Genomic DNA, 16,203 nt, shown 5'->3' with positions numbered 1-16,203 from the left:
AGTTACGCCCCTCTGGTCCCTCCTTGCACCGCAGCACAGAGGTTCCACCACCCGGATCTATAACAGTTTGCTTGGGCCATGGAACCCGGTGGCCCCCAGACCCCTTCGCTTGCTGACCTATACCAGGAGGTTTCTCGTCAGAGATCCCAAAAGGAAACCATCCTGACCTACCTGCGGAATGTCAACTCTCGCCTGGACATGATGTCTGTCCCACCTGTGTCTGCCTCGAGTCCCACTCCAGCAGTGCCGCTGCCTACCAATACCACGGCATCCAGCCCAGGACCCCGGCTTTCTGCGCCTCCTCGTTTTGGAGGTGACCCTGTCTTATGTCAGGGCTTTCTGAACAAGTGCACGCTGCACTTTGAACTTCTGGCACATCAGTTTCCTTCCGACCGGGACAAGGTGGCGTTCATCATGTCTCACCTCACCGGGGAAGCATTGGCATGGCTTAACCCCCTATGGGAGAGAGGGGATCCCCTGGTGTCCGACCTTCCGGCTTTCCTCACTGCCTTCCGGAGGGTCTTCGATGAACCCGGACAAAGGATTTCTACTGCCTCCTCATTGCTCCGTCTCCGCCAAGGGAGTCTCACCGTGAGCCAGTATGCTATACGCTTATCCAGGGACATTCCTACCACCCTGGATGACCTGGTGTCACTAGCTACCCGGATTGACATCCGTTTCCAAGAACGTACCAAGGAGGTTGCCAGGGAGAGAAGATTTCCTCGTCTTGCTCCTGTTTTCCAGAAACCGGTTTCCCAACCAGCAACTCCCCAGGCACGCTCGCCCGAACCTATACAGATCGACCAGACCAACATGGTCAAGTCTCGCCAAGAAATACGCCGAAGCGAGGGAAGCTGTTTCTACTGTGGCAGTAAGGAGCACTTCATCCATTCCTGCCCGGTGAAGGCGGTAAACTCCAGTGTCTAGGACCGCTCGGAGAGGTCGTCCTAGGCAAAAATAAATCCTCTCCATCCTTGACTTTATCTGTCTCTATCTACTGGGGAGAGAACCGTTTCTTTGAAACCACACATCTGGATTCTGGAGCTGCTGGGAACTTCATTTCCCAGTCCCTTGTAGAGAAGTATCAGATTCCTACCAAACCTCTGGCTGAACCTTTGGCAGTCGCTTCCATGGATGGAAGACTCCTTCCGGTGACCATCTTGCTCGTCGCAGAACCTGTAACCCTGCAGGTGGGAATGCTAAATGATGCACTCAGGGAGGATCTCCTTCCATGTGCTTTCCGGACTCTCCCACTCCCTTTTGCTAGGTCTACCCTGGCTACAGAGACATGAACCCGTTCCGAATTGGCAATCCGGTGAGGTGCTCCGTTGGGGGCAGGATTGCCATAAGACCTGCCTGGTTCCGGTTCACCCGGCTCGACCTCCGCCTACTCCGGCTAATTTACCTGGTCTACCGACACCTTACTGGTCCTATGCAGATGTCTTCGCCAAGAAGGAGGCAGAGACACTGCCACCTCATAGGCCATATGATTGCCCTATCGACCTTGTACCCGGTTCCACTCCACGCCGTGGGCGTATTTACCCGTTGTCGTCGGCCGAAACCCGGGCCATATCGGAGTACATCGAAGAAAATCTGGCTAGGGGATTCATCCGGAAATCTACCTCCCCGGCTGGAGCCGGATTTTTCTTTTTCAAAAAGAAAGACGGTTCACTACGTCCCTGTATCGATTATAGAGGATTCAACCAAATTACCATCAAAAACAAATACCCCCTGACGCTCATCTCTGAGTTGTTCGACCGTCTTAAGGGCGCAAAGATCTTCACCAAGCTAGATCTACGTGGGGCGTATAACTTGGTCCGGATCCGCCAAGGGGACGAGTGGAAGACAGTATTCAATACCCGGGACGGTCACTATGAATATCGTGTGATGGCCTTCGGTCTCTGCAATGCTCCCGCCGTCTTCCAAGAATTAGTTAACGACATCTTCCGTGACCTCTTATATTCTCCTGACAGTCAGAGACGCCGTTTCTCTTACCGCCGCGCTCCTTGCCCAGCGTCCTCCGGCGCTGCTGCTGCTGCCGGCCTAAGGAGTCCCTGGCCAATGGCCGGAGGACCTCCCGTATATAAGGCACCTCCTCCAAAATGGAGGTGCCCGAGCAAAGTTGTAGCACTGTGTACTTATCTCTGCTTTAGCCCTCAGGTCCCGCTGCTAGTCTGACTACCAGTCCAGTCCGCCAGCCTGACTACTCTCCAGCGCGACAGTCTGTCTACCATTCAGTCCGCCAGTCTGTCTATGGGCTTTGCCCGCCTGCTTTCCTGGAAGCATCTACCTGTTACCTGCCGTGCCTACCAGCCAGCTTACCTGGAGGCTCCTGCCTGTTACCTGCCGTGCCTACCAGCCAGCCTACCTGGAGGCTCCTGCTTATCTGCCGTGCCTACCTGGAGGCTCCTGCTTGTTACCTGCCGTGCCTACGTGGAGGCTCCTGCTTGTTACCTGCCGTGTCTACCTGGAGGCTCCTGCTTGCTACCTGCCGTGCCTACGTGGAGGCTCCTGCTTGTTACCTGCCGTGTCTACCTGGAGGCTCCTGCTTGTTACCTGCCGTGTCTACCTGGAGGCTCCTGCTTGTTACCTGCCGTGTCTACCTGGAGGCTCCTGCTTGTTACCTGCCGTGTCTACCTGGAGGCTCCTGCTTGTTACCTGCCGTGTTTGCCAGTACGTCTACCCAGATCACCCGCCAGCCTGCCTACCGTGCTCCTCTGCTGTACCGTTCAGTCCCTGCCTTCTTGGGAGTCACCTGCTCTCATACAAGGCCTGGCCCACAGTAGCACCTGGTCCCTCTGCTCGGTCCTTCCCTGGTCATGGAGTCGATTGAGCCGCCGTACGACCTTGGTCAGGCCGAGTTGATACCTAGTTACGCCCCTCTGGTCCCTCCTTGCACTGCAGCACAGAGGTTCCACCACCCAGATCCGTAACATTCAAGCTGTTTTGGGCGGTGTTCGAGTCGTTCGACAAACTCAAACGATTTGCAAAAAATTCGGCTGTTCGAGGTTATGTTCGATAACTGTTTGTGCACTAAAAGAATAACTGGCGGGAGCTCGGGTCCCCGTCCTGCATGTTTGGCGCTATTTAGAGCACCAAACATGCAGGGATTGTCTGCCACTCACTGTAATGCCGCAGCCATGGTGGTTGTGGCATTACAGTGATTGCCCAAATCGATGGGAACAGTGTTCACAGTGAAACATGAAAAGCCGGCTATTCAGCAGCGGCATACACCGGTCCCCGACAATTTAGAACAGAAAGAATAGAGCATCACACATAGATAGAAACAGGTCAGTCACAAATATAATAAGTAAAGTGACAGTGTTGGTTACTGTACTTGTTATTTAGTGTTAAAATAAAGGATTTATTAAAAAAAAAAGTGTTTTTTTTCTCTTTAAAAAAGCCGGCCGGCAATTCATCAGTGGCATACATCTGTACCTGACAATTTAGAAGAGAAAGAATAGAGCATCACACATAGACTAGATAGATATTATTTATATGACTGACATGTTTCTAAGTACAGTTAAAGTGTTGATCACTGTACTTGTCATTTAGTGTTAAAGGATTTCTTAAAAACAAAATTGGCGTGGGGTTCCCCATAATTTTAGTCTCTAGCGGAGGTTAAGCAGATGGCTGGGGCAGATGTTTGAAGCCTGGGAAGGGGGTAATACCCACGGAGCTTGCCAGTCTACTAATATCAGCCCCCAGCTGAATACCTAACCTTTACTAGCTATTAAAATGGAGGACCCCAAAAAAATATGGCAGCATTCTGCTGCAGTCCAGCCTGTCATATCAGTGTAGCAGAGCTGAAGCTGTCCTGGGAACCATGGAAAGGTAAGGACAAGGTTGGTTTATTATTTTACTTTTATTGCAGGAGATCGTTGGCTTCAGCTGGAATGGGCGTGATGGTAAGTAGAGTTTAATTTAGAACATTAAAGAAATGTGTCTTTATTTCAATTAAAGGATTTTATTCACGGTGTGGGTGTCTTTATTTTACATTTCACTTTCACTATGGGGCTAGTAAAAGGGGTGTCTTATAGACGCCTCTCCATTACTAACCTGGGCTTGATGTCAGCAGGCATTATAAGCTGACATCAACCCCAGCCCTATTACCCCACTGCCACCGCTACAGGGCAGTGGGAAGAGCGAGGCCAAGTGCCAGAATTGGCACATCCTATGGATGCGCCATTTCTGGGGCGGCTGACGGCTGGTGTTTCTAGCCTGGGAGGGGGCCAATATTCATGGCACCCTTCCTGGGCTATTAATATCAGCCCCCAGCTTTCTGCGTAGCCTTTGCTAGCTATTAAAATAGGGAGGACCCCACGTCATTTTTTTTGGGTTCCCCATTTTAATAGCTAGTAAAGGCTAGGTATTCAGCTGGGGGCTGATATTAGTAGCCTGGGAAGCTCCATGGGTATTACCCCCTTCCCAGGCTTCAAACATCTGCCCCAGCCGTCTGCTTAACCTCCGCTAGAGACTAAAATTACAGGGAACCCCTCGCCAATTTTTTTTTTTTTTAATAAATCCTTTATTTTAACACTGAATGACAAGTACAGTAACCACTCACTGTACTTATATATGTGACTGACATGTTTCTATCCATCTAATCTATGTGTGATGCTCTATTCTTTTTGTTCTATATTATCGGGTACCGGTGTATGCCGCTGCTGAATTGCCGGCCGGCTTTTTTAAAGAGATGGGTGCATGAAAATCAGAGGGCACTAGTGTGTTCCAAGTGCCCTGCTATGTTTTTCATGCACCCTCCTATATACCCTGCCAGCCTGACGTTTAATTGAGCACTGTTCCCATCGATTTGAGCAATTTTTGACCTTTTGCAGACCTTCCATTGGTTTTAACAGTGTTTGACAAACAGTTCGGCGAACATGCCGGTGTTCGACGAACCGAACCCGAACACTACGGGGGTGGCTCAACACTAGTTACCAACTGCCGTTAAGTACAGGAAGCAGCGTCTCTCAATAGAATTCAACTTAGCAAGAAGGTGACTCATTTTTAATGTGAGATGGGGGGGGGGGGGTTCCAGGGGCAGTAACTTCCATCTAACATTTTTGTCATTTAATTACAATATTTTATAAATGGCCCAGATCGTAGCCCTTGGCATTTGTTCAATCTGACAATGAGTTTCTTGGACCAGAAAAGGTTGTGCACCACTGAAGTAACAAGCGACCCATCAACTGTTTAGTGGCTGCAGCAGAGTGCTACAGCCCAACTTATACATCAGGGTCTATGTCAAGTAGTCTATGCTACTTTAGTTCTCACTATTTGCACATTTCTCCATTATATAACCTTGTATTTATTGCATGCTGTTGAATCCATCTCTTATCTTTAGTACATAACTTATATTTTACTGTGATATTTATTGCTGCTTCTAATCACTATCCGTCAATTGAGTAAGGTTTTATGCACATTCCAGTTGCAGATGGACCAGTGGTTAAGCCAAGTTCCATGTGTCTGTAGTATTTTTCATATGCTGCTTTTTACATATGTATGAATAAAATTGGATTGATATACATAGCTCCTGCCCATGAACCATTTTCTTGATAAGGATCACTGCAATGAATGAAGTCCGTAATAAAAATCCACCATATTTCCGAAACTGAGAGCAGGTTGCAGATTTAAACCTTCACAGCCATCTTGAATCTGCCACAGAATTTTATGTTTTGCATGAACAGGAATTGTTTAAAGGCTACTTGCCAATGTCATCCTGTAAATTGCAGTACAAAATCTGCAACAAATTGCAGTGTAGGAATCTAGCCTAATGGTAGGTTAATCCGAGGCCTATTTCTGTTAGCCCACAGTAAAGTTACCAAAAGAAATGGATATGGCTTTGCTGTAAATTTGCATTGTGAAAGCCAAAATCTGTAATTAAAGGAGTTGCCCACTACTTTTACATTGATGCCCATCTCACCCAGAGGGGAGCTGTGAGTGCAGGGGGAGGGGGGTGAATCACAGACACTGTGCTTACAGCAGGCTGTCAGACTTGTGACAGAATACATTGTGCACACTGCAGGTGTGGACTTGGGGGGGGGGGCTCTTATGACAGGTACTGTGCAAACGCGACCAGCTGATCACCCACTACCAAAATGGAATGGAATAAAACCAGGGGGCGCCAGAGAGCAGAATTCAAAAAATAAAAAAAAGCTTGGTATCTTTTGAATGAAGCATAATTTTGAATCCCTAAATTACAAAATTATTTATTTCTACCTTTTCTGGTTGGTTAACTGTATTCTTTATGGTGGCTCGATCCCTTTAATGATAAGGCAACGACTTGGCATGGCTGACAGGGTTAAGCCGTTTAAAAATTTAATAGGAAAACACTTCCTTTTGTCATCTACAACATCGCTCCACCACCAGCTGATTCTTTTCTTGGACTCACCTCAACATTAAGCTCTTTATGTAGTAAGATTCTAATAGCTTATCTAAAATTTTAATTAAAAACTCCCTTTAACAGTTTTCTTTACCTACTTCCACTTTGATTACATTTCATTTGATAATCCACAGTGCACGATGGGATACTCAAACAGGACATCAGGGGCAGGGGTCACTGCTACAGTTTATCTCCACCCTGAAATGAAGAGTCAGTGACATCCGCTTCAGGGGGTGGGCAGTCCCTGCTGTACTTTGCATGTCCCCTCACCTTACAATGCACACCAAGTGCACTCTTGTCGGCTAGTCTCTTCCCATTAGGGCTAGCGAGGGAGCGCACTGTGTGCACTTAAAGTACTACACAGTGACAAGGAAGCTCATACAGAGTCAGAATGGACAACCGTCACATGCTCCGTACAGCAGGGAATAACCCTACCCCTGAAACTGATGTCAATGATGACTCCGTGTTTCAGGGTGGAGACAGGGGCTGCGGCAATGACCAAGCCAAGGCTCCCAGATAACTAGGAGATTCTGGGGATTCTCAAAAAATGTCATCAAAACAAAGGAAGTAAAAAAAAGTTAGACTAAAGAGGGAACAGCAGTGACTTCTTAAAGTCAATTAGAAGAGCGATTAGATTAGTACAATAGAAAGACATTTAGGATTAAAATCCTTATTAGTTTTGAACCACTCCTATAATTTATCCTGCAGAAGCCACTAGTGGAAGCCAGAGTGGAGATCCAGACCACAGAACGCATCTTGCCCATCCAAACTGCCAAATTCTTACAGACCTTTGTCAACTCCAATTCAAAGGATGGGAGAACATTAGCTTTTTTAAGCATTGTTCTGTATGCACGACCAATGCTAATGAAAATAAAACACATTACAATATATCAAGTATTTAATAAAAGATTTTTTAACTTTAACATATGGCTGTCAATAGTAATACAAGTCCTCTTCAGTGTGGAAGCTCATAAAGGACAACCTTGTAGTGAGAGCCACACTGTGGGCAGCGATTTACCTGCCCATCATGGGCCCAGAACCAGATAACTTGAGAATTATCTTCTTCACCTGGAAGAAAGAAAATGATAAAAGGTTATGTTTCAATGCTTGAATTTATTGTACAACTACAAACTGAGTCCTTTAAAATTCACATTGGTGCCAGGCTTCATCATGCTGCTGCAATATCCACCATTTTCAAAAATAATGGCATTTACTCAGAACTTTCAACAACAATATCCACAACTATCTGAAGCTGAACAGGCATTGCTTAGGCGGCTGGAATATATGGACTTCTATAAAAAGGTAAAGAGTGATTGCAGGGCCATTGGAATTATACAGTATATTTTTTTGTATTTTATACCAGTTTTCTAGTTCCAATCCCTTTGAGCTGATTTGTGTGAGTTTATGGTCTTGTACATTATTCTAGATGTGTGTATGACCATTATATCTAAACGTGGTAGTACCCCATATGGGGGTGTAAACTGCCATTTGAGCACACGGAGGGATGGGATGGGAAGGAGCGCTACTTGGCTTTTAAAACGCAGACTTTGTTTTAATAGATTGTGGACTCCATTAGCCAAACCCCTGAAATGCCAGAACAGCAGAAACACCTCCCCCCCCACCCCCGGTGACCCCATATTGGAAACTCCACTGCTTAAGGAATTCATCTAGGGGTGTAGTGAGTATTTTGAACCCACAGGTGCCTCACAGAATTTTGCGATATGGGGACATGGAACTAACATTTTAGTGGTAGAACTGTACATTTTTTATTAGCTGAAAGTTTGTCATTTACACAAGGGTTATTAGGTGAAACTGGACCCCATAATTTATTACTGAGCAATTTCTCCCAAATGCAGCAATGCCCCATACGTCATCAGAAGTTACTGTTAGGCCACACGTCAGGGCTGAGAAGGAAGGAGCGCTATTTGGTGCACAAATTTTCGCTAGAATAGTTTGCGGGTTACATTTGCGGAACCCCGAAGGTGTCAATAGATAAACCCACAAAATGACCCCATTTTAGAAATTGCACATTTCAATGAATTCATCTACAGCTGCAATAACTATTTTGGCCCCACAGGAGTTTGCTTTGCAACATACACGCCAGGCTTTTTTCCCCTTGAGAATTGCAAATCTGCCACTTAAATGCCCATACATTGTGCCCCCATACAGTGTAGTAGCCCCATATATTGTGCCCAGCTTGTGCTTATGGAGACATACATCCCGTAAATTGTTAAGTGCACTCTCCCAGCTACAATAATGCCAAACATGTGGCCGCTTACTGTGTTTAGGCATAGGGGGGGCTCAGAATTCTTCACTGGATTTTAGTTGAGGGGTTGGGATCCGTCGCTTTTCAAGAGTCTTCGTTCTACCAGTAACGTGGGACCCCCTATGTTTCCAGTGACAGATATCCTGCACAAAACTCCACTCAGGTCTAAGTTAGGGTTTTATCGGTAATACTTTGGGGGACATCACTTGTTTTCAATAGAAGGCTGGGATCATATTATTGTGTTCTACACTAAGCACTTACGCTGGAGTTTCCGTGTAAATCCTACAAAAATGTGATTTAGATGAAACCCCCCAATGCAACCGCTCTCCATAATGAGGCAGGTGGAGACACTTTGGACTCAGTTTGGCATCTGTTCCGGTGGTATCCATCTTGAGACATGCACAGAACAGTGGTCACCCACACTTGTGCGCTAAAAAGACACCTAAACTGATGGGACATAGGCGGAACACAGACCAGACGGAGTCCAAAGTGACCACCTGCCTCATTATAGCGAGTGGTTCAGTCGGGGGTTCTATCTGAATCACATTTTTTGGGGAATTTACACTGAAACCCAGACGCAAGTGCTCAGTGGAGAGCGCAGGATAAATGTGAACCGAGCCTTATTCGGATTATTGGGAATCCTAATGAACAAAAACAGCAGTAAAAGAATAGTTTTTACATTTTACGCAATTTTCGTGTGGTATAAGTGATAAGACTGCTTTATTATTCGGTTCAATACATTTATAGCGATGTCAGATTTATAAAAAAAATTTTGGTCTACATTCTGAGAGCTGCAACTTATCTGGCCAAGAGCTGTATGAGAGATTATTTTTGCAGGAGGAGTTTGATCCTTTAAGTACCATTTTGGGATACAGAACATTCTTTTGATCACTTTTTACACAGATGCAGGATGAACAAAGACAAAAAACAGCAATTCAGTTATTGATTTTATATATTTTTATGTGGTTCACTGTGTGGTAAAAGCTATTAGTAGTAAGAATGATTTATGGTTTGGTTCAGTATGATTATAACTATACCAGTTTTAGCTCTTTATGCTTTTCTACTTCTGCACACTAAAGACAATATTTTACAAACATTAATTTGTTTTTGCATCGCCATATTCTAAAAGCTGAAACTTATTTTTCACCACAAGAGCTAGGTGGGGGCTTTTTCTTTGTGGGAAAGTTAAGAGTAATTATACTTTATTTAATACACGCATTTTATTTAAGTCTTTTACTTTAACCTAGCACCACTGTGGAACATGAACATTTCTCACCAATTCCTGGTCCCATACACTGCAGTACTCACGTAGTACTCCTAATACAGTGCATGAGACCCGTTAGATCTTCACTGACTTAGTCTGTTAGACACTGCCATAAAGAGGGTCCAACAGGCCACTGTACCCCGAGGTCATCTGATGACCTCGGGGTGCAATGCAAACTATTGGCAGCCACGATTACAATCGCAATGAGCAGATAGTGTTAAAGAGGGAGTATTCTCCCTTTTAACCACTTAGATGCTGCTGTTGTGATTGACTGTGGTATCTGATGGGTTAATTGACATGGTGTACATATCTGGCACACAGGCCAAAGTGACATGTGCTCATGACAAATCTGTACAGCTTTCAGGGGTTAATCACCCTTTCTATAAGTTTTACACTGAAATGAAACGTGTAGCAAAGAAACTTACATATGCAGCCCACAAGTCTCTGCTTATTGACTGACGGCACAATGTGTGGATTCTCTTTGGTTCCTGCATAGGATTTTGGCTTGAGGACGTTAAAAGGATCCTTAAAAAGACAATGAGTTGTAAATGTTATACCACTTACAGGTGCATCTCACTAAATTAGAATATCAAAAAATTTATTTATTTCAGTTCTTCAATACAAAAAGTGAAACTCATTATATAGAGTCATTACAAACAGAGTGATCTATTTCAAGTGTTTATTTCTGTTAATGTTGATGATTATGGCTTACAGCCAATGAAAACACAAAAGTCATTATCTCAGTAAATTAGAATACTTGATAACAGCTTGAAAAATGTTTCCTCTTGACAATACCCAATAGATTTTCTATGGGGTTAAGGTCAGGCGAGTTTGCTGGCCAATCAAGCACAGTGATACTGTTGTTTGTAAACCAGGTATTGGCACCTGTCCACACTGCCAAAAGTACCAAGTCCTGCAGGAGAATGAAATTTCCATCTCAAAAAATCTTATCAGCAGAGGGAAGCATGAAGTGCAATAAAATTTCCTGGTAGACGGCTGCGCTGACCTTGGTCTTGATAAAACACAGTGGACCTACACCAGCAGATGACATGGCTCCCCAAACCATCACTGATTGTGGAAACTTCACACTAGACCTCAAGCAGCTTGGATTGTGGCCTCTCCACTCTTCCTCCAGACACCAGAACCTTAATTTCCAAATGAAATGCAAAATTTACTTTCATCTGAAAACACCACCTTGGACCACTGAGCTACAGTCCAGGTCTTTTTCTCCTTGGCCCAGGTAAGACGCTTCTGGCGCTGTCTATTGGTCATGAGTGGCTTGACACAAGGAATGCGACACTTGTAGCCCGTGTCCTGGATACATCTGTGTGTGGTGGCTCTTGAAGCAATGACTCCAGCAGCAGTCCACTCCTTGTGAGTCTCCCCAAATTTTTGAACGGCCTTTTCTTAATAATCCTTTCAAGGCTGCGGTTATCCCGATTGCTTGTGCACCTTTTTCTACCACACTTTTTCGATCCACTCAACTTTCCATTAATATGCTTGGATTCTGAACAGCCAGCTTCTTTAGCAATGACCTTTCGTGGCTTATCCTCTTTGTGGAGTGTGTCAGTGACTGCCTTCTGGACATCTGTCAAGTTAGCAGTCTTCCCCATGATTGTGGAGCCTACTGAAACAGACTAAGGGACCCTTCTAAAACGCTTAGGAACCCTTTGCAGGTGTTTTTTGTTAATTATTCTACTTTACTGAGATAATGAGTTTTGTGTTTTCATTGGCTGTAATCATCAACATTAACAGAAATAAACACTTGAAATAGATCACTATGATTGTAATGACTATATAATATCAGTTTCAGTTTTTGTATTGAAGAACTGAAATAAATAAAATTTTTGATGATATTCTAATTTTGTGAGATGCACCTGTATATGTAAAGAATACAGAAACGTTTATTTAAAGATAGTGAACAAAATAATTTAGCAATGTCTTGTCATGAATCCAGATACAGAGATTCCTGCGAAGGACTCAATATGGACTATGACATTTATCCACATTTGTATAAGAGGTCGGTCATTTGCTTTACTTCTCCTGGAAACAAAGGAATAACTGGAACAAGGCCTGAAACTCATGATAGGCACTGCTGTACTTACATGGTTGATCCACTGAAATCAGCACAATATATCCCATGCACAGCTATACAGTACATTGCCTAATCTCGGACCTGCACTATTTACCGTGTGTTGAAGCAAGAACACCATCTTATAATAAGGTCTGGAAAGAAGCTGTCGTAGGACAAACTTATTATAATACTCCTGCCAGCAGTGATCAATGTAATGGAGGCCAAGTATGTCAACAGCAGGAGAAACCCTTCCTCCCCACTATGATGTCTAAAGTGATGGGTACATGGTTAGCACCCCATTCTGCTTTATGACATCCATATGCACTTAGGACCTGTGGAGAGGGTGCATGAGAAAGAAGGTAAAAAAAGTAATCTGGTGGCATTACCCCTTGAGTTGTTGCCACATGACAGATGTTTGGAGTCCTTCACAGTGAGAAGCAAGGTAGAACAAAGTTATTAAACGATGCTGCCAAAGTATCATTAAATGGGTTGTCCAGGGCCATTTTATTTTTACTTTGGGCCTAAAAACTAACAGGCAGGTAGTTACAAACAGAGGCAACTACCAACCTGCTTTACCCAACTACAGTCATACTGATTGACAGCTGGCTCTCCGCAGTTAGGCAGCAGGAAGCTGGCTGTCAACAGAGCAGAAGAGAAGAAGCTGCTCTGTTGACAAGACGTCCGTGGAAGCCGCTGAATCGCCAGCAGGAGCAGTCTGTGACCGCTCTGTGCTGGCAGAGACAGACACCAGGCACAGACAGGCAGTTAGCAACTACCTGCCTGTTAGTTTTTAGGCCATAGTAAAAAATAAAAAAAAATAAATAAAAAAAATTCTCCTCATGCCTATTTGTGGACACTGCCATCATTCCTAGACTACATATCCCATCCTGTCTTATATGCTGGAAAAAGTATCCAGTTTCTCCTAGTTCCCCACTCTGTTATAGGGTCCTGGCTTCAAATCCCACCAAGGACAACATCTGCAAGGAGTTTGTATGTTCTCCCTGTGTTTGCGTGGGTTTCCTCTAATTTACTCCCAAACTCCAAAGACATACTGATAGAGAATTTAGATTATGAGCCCCAATGGGGACAGTGATGATAATGTCGGTAAAGTGCTTTGGAATTAAAGGCGCTATATAAGGCTGTGTGCCCACGTAGCGTTTTTCAAGCGTATATGCTGCGGAATTTCCGCAGCATAAACGCTTGAAAAACGCATGTATATCCGCACCCCATGATCCCCAATGGCATTCCGCAATGTCAATGCCCATGCTGCGGTCAAAAATCCGCGTATATGCTGCGGTCAAAAATCCGCAGCATGTTCATTAATTTTGCGGAAGCGCAGCGGAATCAATGTGCGGATGGTACCCAGGTCTGGAGGAGAGGAGACTCTCCTCCAGACCTGGGTACCAAAGAACCTGTAAAAAAAAGAAAATAAAGTTTATACTTATCTTCTGATGTTTTATCTCCGTCGCGCTGTTGTCTGAAGGACCTGCCACGTCATTGAGTCATGTGACCCATCACATGACTCAATGACGTCACCGCAGGTCCGGCACACAACAGCGTGAGCCGCTCAAGCCTCCGGACAGGGCAGAGAATGCATCAGAAGGTGAGTATAAAGTTTATTTTTTTATTTTTTACCATTCTGAACAAGTTGTCAAGCACTTTTCCAAGTGATGCTTGGAGAAGTGCTTGATAACCCGCATGCGGAAATGCATGCAAAGACTCCTCACAAACGCTTCTACCTGGCGGGAAAACCGCATGTAATATCCGCATGCGATTTTCCCGCCAGGGAGAAGCGTAAAAAATATGCTTCAGATCCGCAACGTGGGCACATAGCCTAAGGGATTAAATAAAAAAGCGCTAAGAAATAGGACCTGGGAAGCATGACTACAGAACACAGAAGTGACCAGATGTGTGTTCCCTGTGGCTAGACTGTCTAGCAGGTCACTAATAATGCCCCATATACACCGGGGTGTGACTAGCAGCTACACCAATAAAGTATAGGGGATGTCACCAGGACCCAAACTTTACATCACAAGCACAAGACCTACAGATGCATCTGAAGACGGGGACCCCTCTTCAGCCAGTTACACTTTGTCCCAGACTCATCAAGTGTCACCAGGTTTCTACTGTAAAACCGATTGGAATCTCGCTACATTTTTGCACAACTTTTCGTTGCTGAAAGCAAATAGTTTCTTGACACGTGTGTCCCAGCCAGCTTAGACAACTTTGAGAAGTGGGCAAAGCCAATGTTTGTTCCTCTAAACACACAAGGATATTAAAGGGTTTGTCCAAGACTTGACAACCCCTTTCTTAAAGGCTGTATTACCCGGTATAAAACAAACTCCCCTTCCACACCAGCGTCGTTCCAACAGTGTCAGCAATAGGTCTCCCGGTCCCATATGGAATAACCAGCAGCCGCTAACAGGCTGCTTCGCTCACACTTCCTGGAGATGAACTTTGGACATCAGAGGAAAGCGTGAGAACAGCGGCCCATTAGCAGCAGACTGGCTGCAGCACTCACACGGTATACAAATATCATGGGAAACCAGGGAGACCCAGCACTCACATTGCTAGAATGGCACCTGCACAGGAGGGGAGTTTGTTTCCATTTTACACTGAGGGATATAGTAAGGAGGGTTTGTCCACTACTTGGCACAATACAAGAAAATTGTAAAAAAACAACAACAAACAAACAGTAAACACAAGGAGTAAGATATAAGTGTGTGAACATGACTCAGCCTGGTCCTAGACGCACTCTAATGGAGGGGGGAGCAGCACTCTAATGGAGGGGGGAGCAGCACTCTAATGGAGGGGGGAGCAGTACTCTAGCGCCCCCAGTTGTACATTTCACTCTTAATTATCTTCGTTAATTATGTCATATACCTCTCCCTTCTTCAAAGCGTTCAGGACTTTCCTCTCCAGGCCCGTCGCCTGCTCCTCATCAGTGGGGATACCTAAACAGAAAAGACACAAAAAGGACAGATCATAGCAAGAATACTACAAAGAAAAAACAAAGTGACCTGAAAGTGGCTGATAACAGAGGACAGTAGCCAGCAGAGCTGTGTGACAATTCAGTCTGTACAGAGGGTACAGTAGTGGAAGTGTAACCTGTGCAGGGGCTTGGCAGACCCCGTGCACAAGGTCACAGTCCTGGGTGTCACCTGCTGTCACTGGAGCAGTGAGTACGTGCTGATGGGCGGCGCACATTACTACACTGCTGCAAAGTCACGTACACTGTCCCGTCCTATGCCCTTCACAGGGGACACCGCACACTCCAGCCTCACACCTAGTAATACACAGCAGTCCTCACACCACACACAGGAGGCGGCCACTGTCCACCATGGCTGTCATACCCACCTCCAGCGCTCATTGCTCTGACGCACGGTCTGCTGAGGCACACGGTCCCTGCACTCCGGGGCACAGCGCGACGGACGAGCATGAGAAACCTCCAAGAAGCCATGACTGCTGCACCTCACAGCCGACAGCTGCCACTACAGCGTCCAGGGGGCGGGGCAGTGCGCATTTATACCCGGGACCATACCATGCATAGCGGAGGGGTGCACCGTAACAAGGCAGCGAGCAGAGAGGCCGTGTCATCTCCGTATATGGCTGTAATGTCGGGAGGATGGGGATCGGGGTGCTGAAGATCAACGTGGAGACAACCTCTTTATTATCTACCTTGAGCGAAGTTCACACACAGTTTCTACATGGATATTGTGTCAGATCCGCTCCAAAATCCACGTAAAAAACTGCTTCAGATACTCTGACTACTCCTCATATTCATTGCTGTGGAATATCCACACGGCTGTTCATATTGTGAATTATTTTGAGAGTTTTTCTGACTAAACATTAAAAACCTCACTGCACAAAATAAAACATAATAATAATTAACGTCACTTCTGTGAGGTGGATTCTCATGGAAGCTTCTCCAAACTCGACACTGTCACAGGCTGCAAAAGACCATAAGGAGAAAATACTTCAATAACGCTTCAAGAAAACAACCCCAAAACAAACAGAAAAAGCAACGCAAATTCCTCCTGAAAATCTCATTGGATTTTCCGCTTCCAAAAAAGACATAGTTTTGTCATTTCTGTTTATAACCAAAGCCTGAGAGATACGACGCAGGACAGAGCCCAGTGGTGCCGGGCGGACTATTATAATGGGGTACTATAGTTTTTGCCTGGGGTGCTGCCAGAACTTTTGGTGAAAAGGAT

The 16,203-nt window shown here is 45.3% G+C and overlaps 2 protein-coding genes across 2 annotated transcripts in view; one reads left to right on the top strand and one right to left on the bottom strand.

The window, feature by feature from the left end:
• The window catches only part of LOC141271646 (olfactory receptor 6F1-like), a 93,791-nt gene extending 91,744 nt beyond the window's left edge, over positions 1–2,047 (top strand). The window contains exon 5 of the mRNA XM_073681688.1: positions 1,974–2,047. Coding sequence (XP_073537789.1) covers positions 1,974–2,047 — 74 coding nt within the window. The remainder of the gene's footprint in view (positions 1–1,973) is intronic.
• A 5,218-nt stretch (positions 2,048–7,265) lies between these two features.
• On the bottom strand, positions 7,266–15,530 carry LOC141271297 (cytochrome c oxidase subunit 5B, mitochondrial-like). The gene is made up of 4 exons (XM_073681416.1): positions 15,347–15,530; positions 14,873–14,943; positions 10,341–10,440; positions 7,266–7,453 (listed from the first exon to the last, which is right to left on the bottom strand). The coding sequence occupies exons 1-4, from the start codon at positions 15,447–15,449 to the stop codon at positions 7,341–7,343; spliced, it is 387 nt and encodes a 128-aa protein (XP_073537517.1). The 5' UTR covers positions 15,450–15,530; the 3' UTR covers positions 7,266–7,340.
• Between the last annotated feature and the right edge of the window lie 673 nt (positions 15,531–16,203).

This window comes from Phyllobates terribilis, unplaced genomic scaffold (genome assembly GCF_046119375.1).
Source record: "Phyllobates terribilis strain yellow unplaced genomic scaffold, ASM4611937v1 Scaffold_5__5_contigs__length_657084704, whole genome shotgun sequence".
NCBI classification, from domain to species: Eukaryota; Metazoa; Chordata; class Amphibia; order Anura; family Dendrobatidae; genus Phyllobates; species Phyllobates terribilis.
Note: the sequence above shows the minus strand (reverse complement) of the source record. Positions and strands in the feature narration are given on the sequence as shown.